This window comes from Chlorocebus sabaeus, chromosome 28, assembly GCF_047675955.1.
Source record: "Chlorocebus sabaeus isolate Y175 chromosome 28, mChlSab1.0.hap1, whole genome shotgun sequence".
In the NCBI taxonomy this organism is placed as follows: domain Eukaryota; kingdom Metazoa; phylum Chordata; class Mammalia; order Primates; family Cercopithecidae; genus Chlorocebus; species Chlorocebus sabaeus.
The window spans coordinates 18028003-18046830 of NC_132931.1; the positions used below are offsets into that span (position 1 = coordinate 18028003).

Below are 18828 nucleotides of genomic sequence, written 5' to 3' on the forward strand. Positions count from 1 at the left end.
TTCAAATGAAGAAAAGTGGCCTTTGCCTCATCAGCCCCTCGCCCGGCCAGCCACGCTGGCTGCTTACTTATTTCTCACTGAGTTGAGCAATTATTCTACCCGAAATAGGACCAAAGATAAAATCTTGGTTCCCACAATGGTGAAAAGTGATTCTGATTTACTCCCCAGCGACACTCTGTTCTGTAACATTTGGACATCTCCGTACTGTACACATACATGCGACTTGAACTTCTGATTTTCTTTGCAGGAGTGCTCCCATTCTGTTTCGCACCACGCAGCGGTAAAACCCAGCGTCGAGCTTCTGCAAAGATGGAATAATATACCTGTTGAATAGCAAAAAGAAGTGTTAATGCTTACATCCGGTGTTCAACAGTTATATCTAACCATTAGGTGCTATTTTATCAAACAGTACTGGCATCTCATCTAGTCTATGCTCAATGAATATTTTATTTTTGGTAACCTAATATCTGTGCAATCCTTCCCTAACCATGACACTAACTAGAACTACCGTTTATTTCTGAGATGATTGCCCTGATACCTGTCTCGCCAACTGGGCTATAAATATCACCCAAAGCTAGGATCTGCTTCTGTCTTATTCATCACTGTAACCGTGGTAGCTAGCACAGCGCCATGCACACAGGGGATATAACTCACAACTGGCTGAATGAGAAAGGTTAAATCATTAAAAGTCACTGCATTTAAACTAGCTCTCTCAATCAAAAATCATTTATAATTCTCTCTCTGTAGAACGTCAGAATTTCCAAAGATTATTTCTAGAACCGGCAACAGTCTGAACATGATGTCTTGTGTCACTCCACACAAAGGGGCAAAGAACACTTTCAGGATGAGATGTAGAACTCGTCAGGGCAGAGAAAGCAATGCCATCAGGACGTCTCTCTCCAGTCACCAACGTGGACGTCTCTCAGCGTAATGTATTCACTTTCTTTCCTGACTTCTCCATGTATGCCCTGATGTTAACTTTAAAAACTTTTTCAGAGGTTAAAAAGTCATTTCATATGTATTTTCCACTTCTGCGACTCTAAGTAATCATCCTTCAAATCCATGCCTGTCTATACTTTTTAGTATAATTTCAAAGGAAAAAAAATAATTAAAAGATAGAGTTTCTATAAAAGCCTTGCTTTAGGTTTACTGCTGGTTTTGTAAATTAGGATGTTTTAAAATCCACCAGCAAGTAAAGATAGGTAACCAACAGCCACTTGAAATGAGTCTTACAACTCCAGAGCCCACCCCTTCTAAGCTGCCCAAGATGGTACAGTAATTGAGTTCTCGGCCACGTTCACAGACAAATTAAGAGTAAGGTGTGAGCAAACTATATAGCTAAGAAAGAGTTAATATCCAAAATACATGAGAGGTCGGGCATGGTGGCTTTTGCCTGTAATCCCAGAGGCTGAGGCAGGCAGATCACTTGAGTTCAGGAGTTTGAAACCAGCTTAGCCAACATGGTGAAACCCAGTCTGTACTAAAAACACAAAAATTAGCCAGTGTGGTGGCACACGCCCATAATCCCAGCTACCTGGGGGGCTGAAACAGGAGAATCACTTGAACCCGGGAGGCAGACATTGCAGTGAGCTGAGATTGCACCACTGCACTCCAGCCTGGGCGACAAAGCAGGACCCTGTCTCAGAACACACACACACACACACACACACACACTCCACATCATGAAAAAATACCTTTAAAAAAAGCCCCTTCATTTTCATTTTAATAAGAGCAAAGATACTAGACAGACATTTCTCCAAAGCCACACAAATGGTCAACAGGTATATGAAAAAGGGCTCAATGTCCCTAATCATCAGGGAAATGCAAATGCAAACCACCATGAGATGTCTTTGTACTCCTGTTAGGATGGCTACTACCAAAAAATGAAAAATAAATGTTGCTGACGACTTGGAGAAAAAGGAACTACTATACATGGGAATGTAAGTTGGTGTAGCCACTATGGAAAATAGTAGAGAGGCTTCTTACAACATTACACATACAATGACCACATGACCCCCAAATCCTACTTCTGGGTATATTTCCCAAGAACTGAAATAAGGATCTCAGATGTCTGCACTCCCACATTTACTGCAGCATTATCCACAATTAGCCAAGACATGGAAACAACCCAGGTGTCTGCTGGGGAATGGGGAAAGCAAATATGGTGTATACACGCAATGGAATATTATTCAGCCTTAAAAAGAAGGAAATCCTGGCATTTGCTACATAGCATGATATCCTTTAGGTTCATCTAAGTGAAATAAACCAGACACAGAAGGACAAATCCTACCTGATACTCTTATACTTTTATAAGAGGAATCTAAAATAGTCGAGTTCACAGAAGCAGAGAGTGAAATGGTGGCCACTAGGGGGTATAGGGGAGGGGAAATGGGGAAGAATGCAAGGGCAGGAAGTTTCAGCTATACTAGATGAGTGAGTCCTACAGAGCTACTGTACAGGATAGCGTCTACAGGAATCATACTGTATTACATAAAGTTTACTAAGGGGGTAAGTCTTCTGTGTTTTCATCACACAAAATAATAATGAACTTCTGGAGGTGGAGAGATTTATGCCATATATGGTGGTGAAAGTTTCAAGGGCATATAATTATCTCCCAACTCATCAAGTTGTATACATTGGATATGTACAGCTTTTTCTATTGTTGATCATATTAAAAGTGAAGGTATGCACGTTGCGGTTGAATAAGGTACATCATATTTGAACAAAAAACAAAAGAGTAAGACATGAGGCTTAGATGCTTTTCACATATGGGAAGGTGTCTATCAAAAGAAAGAAAAGGAACCAGCCTGGGCAATACGGTGGAACTCTGTCTCTACAAAAAAAATACAAAAATTAGCCAGGTGTGGTGGTGTGAGCCTATAATCCCAGCTCCTTGGGGCCTGAAGTGGGAAGATCACCTGAGCCTGGGAGGCAGAGGTTGCAGTGAGCCAAAATCGTGCCACTGCACTCCAGCCTGGGTGATAGAGCCAGATCCTGTCTCAAAAAAAAAAAAAAAAAAAAAAAAGAAAAAGAAAAGAAAAGGAGCTCAAATAGGAATAGACTATTTTCCACAAAGGGAAGAAGAAAACATAATGATGGTATACTTTACCCCCCAAAAAAGATGTTCCAGTAATACCTGTCTACAATTTAAAAGTATTTCCTTTTACAAAGTATAACCAGAGAAACTTTTTCAAAATCAAGTAAAAGACAAAGTGTGTGCTATGCTGTATTTGCTCGGTTCCCAAGCATACCTCGAATCACTTATATTCAACAAATTGCTCATGTTTTTGTTCAAGTATGTACAATTAGGCAACCTGAAAAAAGAACTGATAGGCATAATTTTAAGCAACTAAAACATTTGGACAACACAGGTAATTCAAGATTAAGCAAAAATTAATCAAACTATGTTTTCCCCTCTGATAATCTTCTTGAGCTCCTAGGGGAGGATTAACAAAATATTTTGTGAAGAGAAAAAATATTGCTGAGTTTTAATCTTAAAAGTTTTATTCTTTATGTGGAATGGTTCATGTAAAACAAAATTAATTAGTGAATACAATCACAATAATAAAGAGCCAATGCCATTTATTTAAATTACAAATCCAGACCAGGAGTATGTGCAGCTTTGATTATTACATGCTATGATTACAATAGAGGGGAGTTTTGAGATTAGCTTAAAACAAAAGTCACGAAAAGTTTTTGGAAAGAAATAGCACAAGTCATTGCAGTAGGTATTTGAAACACTACAAAGACAGTTTTATCATTGCAACATAACCATATTTATATGATTGCTCATTCTACTTTTTCCTGTTTTTCAGTACCTAAATAGGTCTTAAATTCTTATGAATTTCTATAGTAATCCTATGTACTAATGCACAAAAATAGAACTGCTTTCAAACAACAGGGAGAAATAGAGGCAAAATTGAATATTAAGCATATGCTGTTTTGTACCATCTCTTTAGTCTAATGTCTCACCAGGGAAAAAAATATGAAAAAAGTTGCAAAGTCCTCCACCTATTATGGGAATTCCTACACAAATTATGTTCACCTAACAGATGGGAATATTCATTGTAAGTCTATTGTTTATAAACACACATTTTTAAGCAGGCAAAGTTTCCTGGCTCTTTACAAGAAAGTATGATAAAATCTTAGCACCATATGCCACTAAAATATAGAAAATGCCTGTTCCTGTTTCAAATCAACACAGCAGGGAATGTTTGCACTCACTCTATCAAGGCAGAATTCTACTCAACGAACACAGTGTTTTCCAGGGCCAGTTCATCATCAGGAATGGCAAAGAAAATAAAACACAAAATCCAAACAAAAACCAAGGCCTTAAATGTCCATTTCTGCTAATAGGAGAAAGCCTCAGTTGTGACCTGCATCTCTGAGTGGACCACTGGAACAACCCTAGAATTTCTCTAGGAAGCAGCATCAGGTCCATCTCAGCCCAGGAACAATTGCTTGGACTAGACATCTGACATATTCAGTCTACCTAGGAGCTGAACCACTTCCCTGTATTTGGAGAATTCTCCGCCCTGTGAGCTTTTGTGGAGACGGGGCTTATCTCAATTAAAGGCTGAAAGGACCACATCTGGAGATTCCCAGACCACTGCCTCCACAGGTACCAGGTCTGCCTCCACCAGACACAGCATGGCCAATTAGACACACTTGCTCTGGATTTTTAAATCTGGGGCTGGTGATGCCCAGGAAGAGGACTAAAGGAGAACTCATCTGACAGCAGCGGTGGCAGCAGTGGTGGGGGCACAGGGGTGCCCTAGTCCAAGGGAGTAGTGGAGTGTCCAGTGCCAACTGGGGCAGTGGCTCAAGCAGTGATGGCCAGTGTTCGGAGGGGCCAGCAGCAGGACCCTCATGGGACCAGTTCTGGAGTGACTGTGGCTCACTCTGTTCCTGCCCAATCTCCAGGTTGCCCAGTGACTGATTCTAAGGGCACCCCAATATCCACGCAACAGCTCACACAAGAGAAAGTTGGTTTCCGTGGCTTTAGAATCCTTCAAAATTCCACGCCCTAGAACATAGCCAAAATAATTTTGGCTGAAATATATTCTAAAGTTACTAGGTGCTCACCAAGGTCATAGCAAAACCTAAATAATACCTCATAGAATCATTTTTTTCTGAAAACAAACAAACAAACAAAACATGGCTTCCTGGTAAATCACCAAAAATCACTGGAAGATAAAGAATCCCCTCAAACTGGGACACATTTACCTGTTATAAGAAGTTCCCTTGAGTATGAGCCACTAAAATTTTAGAAAACATCTGACAAAATACTACTTTAGTTACTGTTCAGCAGTCCTTTCCAAGCACCGCCAGATGCGATGACTGAGTCTAACTGTCACAGGCCAAAACCACAGCCTCAGTGCAGATAAGAACATTTACACTTCCCCTAGGTGGCCAGGGAACCTCATTTGATTCATAAGAAAAAATTTACATATTCATTACGATTAGTTGTAAGATTTTTCTTTCTCAATGGTGGGGGGACTGTCAATATCCATTTTATGTCACTTTAGATAAAACTATTCTCCACAACTGTAATTTTTATGCTGGTATGAAAATATCTATTTTGCATGAAAATAAGCAACCAAGTTCTGTAATAAGCTTTTATACCTTGGACCAAAGCCTATTCTTATTCTTAAAGTAAAAAAAAAAAAAAAAAAAAAAAAAAAAAGGTTAAGGTAAAAATAACTGTAAGCCATTTATGTCCTTCTTGGAAATACATCAATTCTCTTTTTATTGGAATGGTATGATAAATAATTGTTTTCAATTTTATTTTTATAAATTTTCTAGGTGAAATTAAAAAAACTCCAAAGTGGGATGAGTCTATAGCAAGTTTTCTCCTGAAGCAAAATAATGAAATGAAAAACCCAGACTGTACCATAACAAGCTATCACAGAAAACCACAAGGAAAATTCAGACTGAAATTTGTTAAGAAAGAGATATATATGTAACTCTGATGGTGTATACAGCTCACTAATAGGCCCTAGGCATCGGGCAAGCTGAGGTTATGTTTTAGTTCTTTCAAAAGAATTGAAGTAATCAATATGAAGTTAAATTAAACAGTACAGTAACAATGGAAGCTATACAAAGGGAACACAATATTTGTAAAGGTTATTTAATGTGTATTTTATTTCAAAATTCATATTAAATTGAGAAGGGCAATAAACAGGTCCCTGTGTGGAAGGGTCTAAGGAATTTGTAGCACTTGTTTCAGGAATATAAATCTGACGAATATAAGTTCTCCTGATATCAATTAGATGCTAATCTTCCACAACCTTTTTATTGATGTCATACCATGAATGACTACATTTAAACTTTATCTTCATTAATAGTTATGAAAGTCAATCCAAGGACTAAAGAATTAATGTTGAAATGTTTCTAAGACTCCTCCTCTGGGATTCCCATTTATGTGATTTTCTCTAACATAAACAATGCTTTGGGGATCATTCATTCTTCATTCATTCCCACTTTTCCTTATTAAATCAGGGGCAGAAAATGTGCAATCCATATTTAGTAAAGCACGAACAGATGACTAGAACCGTCTGTCAAATCTACTGTGAGGATTAATTGCTCTCTCAAGTCGGTAAAAAAGGAATTTCAGAAAACCTTCAGGAAAGAGGACATTTACTTTGCTTAGGGATAAAAATCTTTTATTGCATGTCTGTTGACTTAATTCTTTATAATGCCGGGTTCTCTATGAACATAAAAGTTGGGAACCATTACATCAAGGATTAAAGTATGAAGGCAAATGTTAGTTTCCGCATAATAAAAAAAAAAAAAAATCCATTCCAACGCACAATGGAGAAAGGACTTAAACCACTCTATTAAGCATTATAAGCATGAACAAATTAAAAACGTAAATTTTAAAAGCTTCCACTTGTCTCACTCGGGAGTATTTGTCAACAATGAATTATGTTACAGAGTAGTTTGGTCAATTCTGGCTAAAGGTCTTCACTTAGCTTCCACAATGATCCCTAAACAAAGAACCAATAATTATCTAAATCCAAATCATTTCCAGTGAGAACCTTAAAAACCCTAACGCTAATTCTGCCTCAGAGATTCTCCACAAACATTCATATCTGTTGTGACCATACAGGGTTCCAAAAAGCAGTCAAACCGAAGCCAGAAATAAATACAAATAACACTCAACTTTGTGGGGAGAATATGAATGTGAGGTCACACCACATTAATATTATGGATGTAAATTAAATGAGATAGCACCTTTTGTCCTTGCTGTTGTAAGCTAGGCACTTCATAGAGGACAGGAACCAAGAGGAGTTAACTAGAAGAAGAGAGTTGACATAAACCAAGGTTAGGAAAATGAAAGTTGAACATCAAGATGGACAACTAGAGAAATTAAGCCCTTTTCAAGAAGATGTAGATGGGAGTCACACACAATTAGGTTGGGTGATGAGGAAATCAACTGAGAAAAGAGTTCTCAATTAAATATAATAGCCTCTTCTTCTTGGTGAGTACAAAGAGAGTGCAATAGATTAAAACAAAACAAAAAGCATGTAGAAGCTGGGTGTGGTGACTCACATCTGTAACCCCAGCACTTTAGGAGGCCAAGGTGGGTGGATCACTTTGGCCCAGGAGTTTGAGACTAGCCTGGGCAACATGGTGAAACCCTGTCTCTACTAAACATACAAAAATTAACCAGGCATGATGGCATGTGCCTGTAGTCCCAGCTACTCAGGAGGCTGAGGTGGGGGGAATCATTTGAGCTGGAGGCGGAAGTTGGAGTGAACCATTGCACCACTGCATTCCAGCCTGGGCAACAAAGTGACACCCTGTCTCCGGGGGAAAAAAAAAAAATTCGTGTGGAGAAATCTTCCCCACAGCTTAGTGATGAATTTTAGATTTTAGTCATGTGATTTGTCTCAGTGTCTTGAGCCTGAAGAATATCACCATGGGACTGTTTGGAAAAAATGGACCTGTTAATAATATTGAGCCTTCAGATACATAAACACAGGGTATCTGCGCATTGATTTAGGTCTTCTTTTTCTTCTCTCTCTCCGCATTGTTTGTAGTTTTCAGTACAAAGGTCTTACAGACCCTTTGTCAGATTTATCCTTACTTCAGATTTTTTTGTACTATCTTAAATTTTTTTTCTTCTTCTTCTTGAAACGGAGTTTTGCTCTTGTCACCCAGGCTGGAGGGCAATGGCACAATCTCGGCTCACTGCAACCTCTGCCTCCTGGGTTCAAGGGATTCTCCTGCCTCAACCTCCCAAGTAACTGGGATTACAGGCATGCACCGCCATGCCCATCCTACCTTAAATTTTAAATATATAATTTTCAGATTTTTTTTACTAGTACACAGAAATATAATTCTTATATGTTGATCTTCTATCTTGTAATGTTGCTAAACTCACTTATTAGCAGCTTTTTAAAAATATGTAACCTATTTTCTACATAAATAATGATGTAACTTGAAAATTCAGTTTTACTTCTTCCTTTGCAATCTGGATGCCTCTTACTTCTTTTTCTTGCCTTACTGCACTGGCTGGTAACTCCAGTAATTAGGATTTGCAAATTTGAAAAAATTATTTCTTCAAATATTTTTCCTCCCACTGCCTCCTTTGGGGATTCCAATTACGCATCTATTAGGCCATCTGAAGCTGTCCCACAACTCATTTGTGGCCTTTTCATCGTGTTTGGTTTTTTTTTCTATCTGCCTTTTATTTTGGATAGTTTTATTGCTATATCTTTATTAATATCTTCTTCTGTGATGTCAAGTCTCCTGATAGCCCCATCCAGTGTTTATCTCACATATGATAGTTTTCATCTTTATAAGTTTGATTTCTGCCTTTTTTGTGTTTTTCATGTCTCTACGTTGATCATAGGTTATACAGTTATAGCTGTTTCATTGTCTTTCTCTGTTAATTCTAATAACCGTGTCAGTTCTGGCTTGTTTTCAATCAGTTGATTTTTCTCCTTGTTATGGGTCATGCTTTCCTGCATCTGTATATGCTTGATGATCTTTGATTAGAGTTTAGACACTGTGAATTCTCCCTTGTTGGGTCCTGGAAATTTTTGCATTCCTATAAATATTCATTAACTTTGTTCTCTGATACTGTGAAGATATTGAGCAGCAGTTGGATCCTTTTGGGTCTTGCTTTCCAAGACTTGTTAGGCAGAACCAGAGCAGGATTTGGTCTAGGGCTAACCATTCTCAAGACCCAAGACAACTCTGTGTAGGTTATCTGATAAACTCATGAATACGACGTTTGATGGTTTGGCTGGTGAGAACAGACACTCCGCCGAGTCCTGTGTAAGCACAGGGAACATTGCCTCTCATCTTCTTGGACAGTCCTTTCCCTTGCCTGGGGTAGTTTTCTCACATGAATGTGCTGATGAATATTCTGCCAAACACTCAAGGTGGACCCTCTGGAGGTCTCCAGCATTCTTTCTCTGTGTAGTGCTCTCTTATCCAGTACCCTGCCCTTAGAAATCTCACTGCCTAGATCTTTCCAAACTCTCAGCTCTCTTCAACTCAGAAAGTCCTCTAGGTTCTGCCTGGGTTTTCCTTCTCTATGCCACAGCCTAGAAATCCCCTCAAGGCAGTAAGCAGAGGGCAATCATAGGGCTCCCCTTGTTTGTCTTCTATCTCTCAGCGATCACATTCTTTCACTGCCTGATATCCAATGTCTTGAGAACTGTTCATATTTTTTGTCCAGTTTTACAGTTGTTTCAAATGAAGCAGTAAATCAGATCCCAATTACTTTATCTTGGCCCAGGTTGCCAGTTTTTAGGGAGACAAAGAAGAAGAAAGGACTCAGCCATAGAATTAGACAACAGTTCTAGAAGCTGCCCTTTCACGTAAGCCACATATCCCAGGCATAAGGGATGCTGCCAGAGATATCTGTTGTGGATAAGGATGTTGTGGGGAGTCTCTAGTAGCCCCAAAGAAGAGTCAAGCACGCATCGTAAGGTCCTGGAATAAGATGATGCCTTCTGCAGAAGGGAACTACGTACATTGAAGGGCAACTTCTGATGTCCTTAGGACAAACTGAAGTCTTGACCCCATAGGTATTAAGAAAACATGCCAGACTGGGAACATAGTGAGATCCCATCTCTACAAAATATACATATCTTGTATATACATCTATACACTGTAGCCTAAGCAACAGAGCAAGACTCTATCTTGAAAGAAAGAAAATATGCAACTGGAGATAAGCTTGAGGAGGGAATTATTAACAGAACTATGTAGCCATAAGAGTAAGACTACTCTCTCAGTTATACACAGGCCTCACCAACTGATAGAACAGTTAAACACTCAGGCCTGGGATTATACATGGGTCGCCTTGATCCAGAAAATGAAGATGTCGCACTACTGCCTTACTCGTGTGTGGCGAAAGGGAGCACAGTGAAGGAAGAGTCTTCCAAGCAGACGGAGCTGCAAGTAGTACCTTTGGTCCTTAACTTTGAATGGGGAGAGATTTGAGAAAGAAATGGGTTGGGAATGGATGTAAAGAGCCACTTGGGCAATGACAAATGGCTTGGCTGATGGGAAAGAGGCCTGAGAGAAATAGGACTGGAAATTCAGAAACAAAGAAAGTCATTTGTTAAAAACCCAATGGGGGTGGCTGACGTATGTGAATTTTTGATATCACTAGAGAGCATCCACTTCAGATAAGGCACTCATCAATCAATTGAAGAGGATGACTCAACTGTGGTTGTCATTTAGATTTCTTCTCAACTAATAAAATGGGACATAAACCGGTCATGTTGGCAAGGACTGAGGCTATGAATGAATCCAATAGCAACAGCTCCTCCTCACCAAAGCTAATCTGGCTTTTGCCAATGCCAGATGCCAAACCTGGCAACGGCAGAGACTGATGATGAACCAACAGTGCAACATGATTCTTCAAGCTGGCCACTTGCGACTGGCTGCTTATATCTGGCCTTTCTACCATGGAAACATGCAATGACTCTTCCTAATCAAACTCAGTGTCTCCTCTGGATACGGATCTGCCTTCTCTGTTCATTGACTCAGCCAGCACCACAATCTGGAAGCTTGAATACCTAATCTATACGCATGGCAGCTTGCACAGCATTGCCGCAGATCAGGGACTCACTGTACTTATTGAAGGAGATATGAGAACAGGCACTTTCCCCAGGGGATCAAGTAGGCCTAGCAGATATTGCATCACCTGGAAGTAGTCACACGAATAGGATAATAGGATTCGGAACAAGCCTGGAAGTGTTAGCTGGACATGGTGGCTCATGCCTGTAATCTCAGCACTTGGGGAGGCCGAGCTGGGTCAACACTTGAGCCCAGGAATTTGAGACCAGCCTGGGTAACATGGTGAAACCCTGTGTCTACAAAAAAAATAAATAAATGAAAGAATTAGCTGGGCATGGTGGTATGTGCCTGTACTCCTAGCTACGTGGGAAGGTGAGGTGGGAGGATGAACTCAGCCCAGAAGGTCGAGGCTCCAATGAACTGTGACTGTGCCACTGCACTTCAACCTGGGCAGCAAACCAAGACCTTGTCCCAAAAAAAAAAAAAAAATTGTTAAACCTGAGGTCAAGATATGATTGGCCCCTATTCTGGTCATCTATTTGGTTTTTTCCCCCCAACTTTAGGCTCTTTTGGATTACAGACCTGAGTTCTCGGGTGAGGGAAGATTTCCCATAGAAGAAAAAGGGACCCAGAGAATTGGACTATTTTTTTGTTTTTGAGACGGAGTCTCACTCTGTCACCCAGGCTAGAATGCAGTGGCCGGATCTCAGCTCACTGCAAGCTCCGCCTCCCGGGTTCACGCCATTCTCCTGCCTCAGCCCCCCGAGTAGCTGGGACTACAGGCGCCCGCCACCACGGCCGGCTAGTTTTTTTTTTTTTTTGTATTTTTTAGTAGAGACGGGGTTTCACCGTTTTAGCCAGGATGGTCTCGATCTCCTGACCTTGTGATCCGCCCGTCTCGGCCTCCCAAAGTGCTGGGATTACAGGCTTGAGCCACCGCGCCTGGCAAATTGGACTCTTTAATACATCCTAGTCACTTTGTGCACTTCATGCCAGTGGGCTGGTGAAAAGGAAAGGCATTACTACACTGATGGAGGTAATGACTCTAATTACCCTGAGACATTAGGGCTGGTGCCACACAGCAGAGGTGAGGAGGAGAGAAGTTGCTGGGGTATCTCTTAGTGCTCGCAAGACCAGTTGCAATTAGAGAATCCATGGCCCAACAGAAGCAAGACAACTAAAAGCTGAGATGAGGGCCTGGGCCACCCAGCACCAAGCAAATTCGACTAGCTGAGGAGCAGGCTGAGATTCACGCATACCTAGAACGGTCACGAGAAAATACATACACCCATTATAGCCTTGCGACTTGGTCTAGTAAGAAAAACAGCTTGTTCCACTAACTCTCTTGAATAAAGTCCTTGTTAGAAACTACAGCTGACTACCTTCTTAGAAGGAACGCTTTCACGAATTAGACTTAATAGTCGGTACAAGTTACACTGAGGGGTTCCAGGAATAGACTCAATTGTGCCCTTTCACATTCCATTTAAAAAATCCTTTTGGTCTGGAAGCGGTGGCTCACACCTGTAACCCCAGCACTTTGGGAGACCAAGGCAGGAGGATTGCTTGAGACCAGGAGTTCAAGACCAGGCTGGGTAACATAGGAAGACCCTGTATCTAAAATAATAATAATAATAATAATAATAGCTAGCTGTGGTGGCACCCATCTGTGATCCCAGCTACTAGGGAGGATGGTGCGGAAGGATCACTTGAGCCTAGGAGTTCAAGGCTGCAATGAGCTATGATCACACTACTGCAGTCCAGCCTGGGTGACAGAGTGAGACCCTCTCCCTCAAAAAGAAAAAAAAAGAAGGAAAGAAAGAAAAATCCTTTTGGCTCTACCTTTTACCTGAGCTGCTGGTGTGGTCAACACTTCCAGGCAGCCCAGAGTGGCCTTATGGTGGCACAGCTGGCATCACTTTGCCTCAACCCATGCCTCATATTTCTTGCTTCCTGTCCTGGGGATTCTCTGGCACCACAGTCAGCAGGTTTAGCTGCTAACTAATGCTTGAGCTAATTAGAAATGAAGGCTAATAACCATGGTGCCCATATTTATCAGCCAAGTACAGGAGCTGATAAATATTTTCCTCTTTCACCCATTAGGGTGGGCACTTCTGAGATGCATTTCCTAAGACTCCATAGAGGTTCCAAACAAGATTGAGCTCCAGCCACTTACAGTGACTGCCAACTTGATAAGGGATCCCTGCACTGGTGCTTCCTTCCTCCCTGCTTCATTCCCCTGCCTTTACACCTGCTGCCTGGGATGACATTCACAAACAAGGAGACGCAAGCTTTGTCTCCACCACTGTCATCAGGAGATCCCAGGTTATTAGAGACAGAACTGTCTGATTCGTTGCAAATATTGTCCCAGTTTGTTGCTTGCCTTTTAACTTGTAAGGATTATTTAAGCATATGGGCAATTAAAAATGTTATCTCTCTTATACAAAACTTGTAAATATTTGTAAATTTATCTGTGATCTGTTTCTGGTGAAGTTCCTCAATGCTTTTGTACTTTGTCTTGGTATAGTCTGAGATCATTCAAATATTCCCTTTGTTTATGTTTCCTTTTTTTTTATATTTAATTCATCAATGTATCTGAAATTTATTTTGATGTTTAATGAGGATGTATTTTGAATGTTGTTTGCAAAAAGTTGTTTTTAGCATTGGTTTGAGAACTCATTTGAATATATATATACTTTTTTATTTTGTTTACTTTTATTTTTGAGACAGAGTTTCATTCTTGTTGCCTAGTCTGGAGTGCAAAGGCACGATTTCAGTTTACTGCAACCTCCGCCTCCTAGGTTCAAGCGATTCTCCTGCCTCCTAAGTAGCTGGGATTATAGGCATGTGCCACCACAACTGGCTAATTTTGTATTTTTAGTAGAGATGGGGTTTCTCCATATTGGTCAGGCTGGTCTCGAACTCATTACCTCAGGTGATCCACCCACCTCAGCCTCCCAAATTGCTGGGATTACAGGCGTGAGCCACCGTGCCCGGCCTTGATTATATATGTTTTATAAATATAATGGTCTGGATCAAAATGCTCCTCTGGCATACTGTTTAATTTTATACTATTAACATGTTACTTAATTATTATGGCATTCTAATATGCCTTAGGTTCTAGAAAAATAAATTCCTCCCCACTATTTATTTAATGTTTTGAAATTTTGTTGGTATTCTTCTGTTTATATTTCCAGATAAGCTTTAGAAAAACTTCATCAGTCAAGTTACTTCCCCAGAAAATTTCATTGGTATTTTTTATAAAATATCCAGGCCAGGTGCGGTGGCTTACACCTGTAATCCCACTACTTTGGGAGGCCAAGACTGGCAGATCACTTGGGGCCAGGAGTTTGAGACCAGACTAGGCAACATAGTGCAACCCCCATCTGTACAAAAAATACAGAACTTAGCCAGGTGTGGTGGTGGGTCCCGTGGTCCCAGCTACTTGAGAGACTGAGGCAGGAGGATTGCTTGAGCCCAGGAGGCCGAATCTGAAGTGAGCCATGATCACTTGCACTCCAACCTGGGCAACAGAGTGAGACCCTATCTCAATAAAATAAAATCAGCTATTGATATTAGGTTTCTTAAAAGTGCTACTGATGTTAGGCTAAAATTCTACGATGGCTTCAAAGGAACTGTAATTTTTATAGCATTTGGGTTTCCTATATAAGGATCTTCTTTTATATCTCATTACACATTTTCCATGTGGGTTCTACTCATTTCTTGTAAAACTTATTCCCAGGTATTTCATAATTTTTATTGATACTGTGAAACGTGTTTGCCTTTTTATAAAACAAAATAAAAAAATAACCTTTCCCTTAACCATTCTTATTTTCCCTGGAATAAAGCAAGAATAAACATCCATCAAATTTCTATTTTTATATTGTCATAGAAATTGAACCACAGAGGCAGGTTACATAAGAAAGCTATAAAATTTTTAGGAGTTTAGAGTATACAATTATTCCTTCTGTTACAATAATAAATATTGTGCCTAGTATTAAGAAATTCTTGGCTTATGTGTACGTATATCTTGAATATAATTACAAAATTTTTTTTATTCCAAAGTAGAAAATAATTTAGAGTAAATGCTTTCTGAAAAGAATACAAATCCACCTAAGACACCTATGCAAACTTAGCTTAATCGCTGAATTACCATCAACTTGCTAATGTAGTCACCTGTGCCGAAATGTAGACATGAGCATGAATATGAAACATAACATTTGAGGCCAGGCGTGGTGGCTCACGCCTGTAACCCCAGCACTTTGGGAGGCTGAGACAGGCAGATCACTTGAGGTCAGGAGTTCAAGACCAGCCTGGTCATCATGGTGAAACACCTTCTCTACTAATAATACAAAAATTAGCTGTGCGTGGTGACACATGCCTGTGGTTCCAGCTACTCGGAAGGTTGACACTCACTTGAGACCAGGAAACGAAGGTTGCAGTGAGCCAAGATCGCTCCACTACACACCAGCCTGGGCAACAGAGTGAGATTCCACCTCAAAAAAAAAAAAAGAAAGAAAAGAAAGAAAGAAAGAAACACAACATTTGAAATTCACTGTGCAGTGTGTAATGCAAAGAAAATGCTATTTTAAGTCAAAGCTAGAAAAAGTAAATGTATAGTATTTGCTCTTTATAGGTTTAGCATTTTTGTAACTGACACCAAAGTGGGGAAAAATAAAGGTTCTGTTAAGACGGGAAACAGCTACCATTTTCAGAAAGTATCCATGGTTTTTTCATGTGAAACTTAGAAAGGTCTCATGAAGGTGCTTATTGGAAGGAAGCAGAGGAAAGAGTAATTTGAAAAAATAGCATGAGATTTTTAGGCAGGTTTTATATCTTGAAAAAAAAAGGATAGCAAGATATGATAGATTCCTAATAACCCATCTCAGTGTCTGAGGCCCTCGTTGAACATAATATAATTTATCACAAATACCCCAAACAATTCTTGCTTCAGAATCACCCATTCCTTACGTTTCCCGTGTCACAGTAGTGAAGCACCTAGCTTATTTTAATGGTCCGTATATAATGAGTCACTCCCTCAGTCTTGCTTCAATACCACCACCGTTTTGTCTTCTTGTGTGTTTCCAAGGAACAAACAAGTTTGCGAGGGCAGGAAGAATGCAAATAGAGTTCCTCCTCTTCCTGTAGTTTTAAGTTGACTGCAAAATGTCTTACCATAAGTTTGAAAGGCAGCATATATAATAGCTTATTGTACATTTTGGCATTTAAAATACAACTGTTACACCATTCTTTTTTAATTTTATTTTTGGAGATGGAGTCTCACTCTAGCCCAGGCTGGAGTGCAGTGGTGCGATCCTGGCTCACTGCAACCTCCGCCTCCCGGGTTCAAGCGATTCTCCTGCCTCAGCCTCCCAAGTAGCTGGGATTACAGGCATGCGCCAACCACACCCGGCTAATTTTTGTATTTTTAGTAGAAATGGGGTTTCACCATGTTGGCCAGGCTGGTGGTATTGAACTGCTGACCTCAAATGATCCGCCTGCCTCGGCTTCCCAAAGTGCTGCGATTACAGGTGTCAGCCGCTGTGCCGGGCCTACGCAGTTGTTTTAAATAGAAATGCTGCTTGCCTTATGAAGGTGTTATATCCCAATAAACCTATCACATGTTGAAAATATCCTAGGTCAAACATGCATTTTACATACCTACCCTCACAGACACCACGGCTTAGCCTAGCCTATATTAAGCATGCTCCGAACACTAGTATCAGCCTACAAATGGGCAAAATCATCTAACACAAAGCCTGCTTTACAATAAACTGTTGAATATATCATGTGACTTACTAAATACTATACTTAAAGTAAAAAACAGAAGGGTTTCTCACCTACGTCAAGTCAAAAACTTGTTAAGTTGAACCATCGTTAAGTTGGGGACTCTCTGTATATTCGATAAAATAAAATGTAAATAATTGTTTTCAGACCCATATTATCCATTTAAAAAGCGAAAGAATTCTTTAATAGTGGGAACTTGCATATTATTCTGTCTTACTCTTGCACCCCCGAGAGCGAGTTCCACAGGAAGACTCAGATACGGGACACGTGTGCTTTCTCCTGGGATGGAGGTGAAATCACTATTACGGGTGGTCGGAGAAGAGAAACGGCTTGGTGCCTACACAAAGGCATGTTCTCGGGGAATTCAATTTCAGAAAACATCTGTGTGGAAACTGAAGATCTAGGAAACAATTCCTTTCCCACCATCCAAGGCGTGTAGCCTGGCTGCCAGGCCAGTGCCACACATTATCCATATCGCGCCCTGCTTCTTAGGAAGAACAATCTGGGTTCTTTGAAACCCCATTCCTTTCTTTCGGGGGCACACAAAGCACGATGTAATTTAATTTTTATGAGACCCCTCATAAAAATGAGGGTGAGGTGGGCTTTATTATACTCATTTTTCAGATGGAAAAAGATCAACATGCTTAGATAACTTGTCCAAAGTCACACCAGTAAGCTGAAGAGCAAGTCCCTGAACTGCAGTCATCTGTCATCAGCCACTACTCAAACATGGTTCGCAATTCTAAGTTTTTTGGTTTTGCTTTCTTACACCCCTTCTAACAAACCAAGCCTTGCAATATCACATGGTAATAATGTATAGTGCTGCCTACCATCATTAGAGCCTTAAACGCTCACAACACTCCAAATGAAGAGGGATCTTTCCCATTTTGCAAATGCTTACAGTACTCTCTTTACACTTATGGCAGGGCTCATGGGCCACCTGCCCAAAGTGATACCACCACTGCTCAGGTGCAGTGGAGCTGGATTCCGCCAGTCCTGGGATTCAGGACTGTTTGATTTCAACATGCTATGATCTACTACGATAAACTTCTCCCTGAGTGTAGATCCTCCGACAGGGTAGGCCCGATAATGTAAGCAGTCACACACTCACTTGTCTAAAGCGTGGGTGGGTGACGGGAATGGGCAGAGCAAGTGAGGTGCGACAAGGGAGGGGGCTGCCAGAGAGCACCGAGGAGAACCAGGGAGTGTCCGTGCCTTTGCTGGGGGCCGCTCTGCTCAGCCACCTGCTCCTGACTGGGGCTGCAGACCAGGCAGCCAGGCCTTCCGACTGGTCTACAGAGGCTGGGAAGCAAGGTTTTTACAGAAAATCTTACAACTGTCAAATGTTGGCAGCCAATAAAAAAATATTCTGTGGCTCGCTCCTATAATCTCAGCACTTTGGGAGGCCGAGGCCGGCGGATCACCTGAGGTCAGGAGTTCGAGACCAGCCTGGTCAACACGGTGAAACCCCGTCTCTGCTAAAAATACAAAAATTAGCCAGGCTTGGTGGCTCACACCTGTAGTCCCAGCTACTCGGGAGGCTGAGGCAGGAGGATCGTCTGAAGCCAGGAGGTGGAGGTTGCAGTGAGCCAAGATCATGCCACTGCATTCCAGCCTGGGTAACAAGAGTGAAACTCCATCTCAAAAAAAACAAAAAAAAAAAAAAAGAGAAAAAAAATGCTGTACGCATTCCCACATATATTTTTAATTGATTTTTAAAATACAAACACACACACAACTGACACAGACATAAATTCCGGGCAGGCTGAGTGTGGTTCCACGGATCACCATATCACAACCTCAGAGGTAAAGAGAGTGAGTGGGTGGGCTATTCCCCATTTTGAGAAGCTTATTAGTCCACTTAAAATGCCTCTGTACAGCCCGTTCTTTACTTCATCTGAAGAAGAACACGGCATCGCTGACTTTGCTAATGGTGAGGCCTCCTGGACTTTTCTGGCATGCCAGTTCTCCATCCTGCACGGACCTGCAGCATCTAATATT

General features: G+C 40.9%; 1 protein-coding gene across 4 annotated transcripts in view; it reads right to left on the reverse strand.

Annotated features, from left to right (window-relative positions):
• Positions 1-18828, reverse strand: part of SDK1 (sidekick cell adhesion molecule 1) — a 972135-nt gene that overhangs the window by 633153 nt on the left and 320154 nt on the right. For all 4 annotated transcript variants that reach the window (XM_008018820.3, XM_073012858.1, XM_073012857.1 and 1 more), the window contains exon 3: positions 217-323. In XM_008018820.3, coding sequence (XP_008017011.3) covers positions 217-323 — 107 coding nt within the window. The remainder of the gene's footprint in view (positions 1-216; positions 324-18828) is intronic.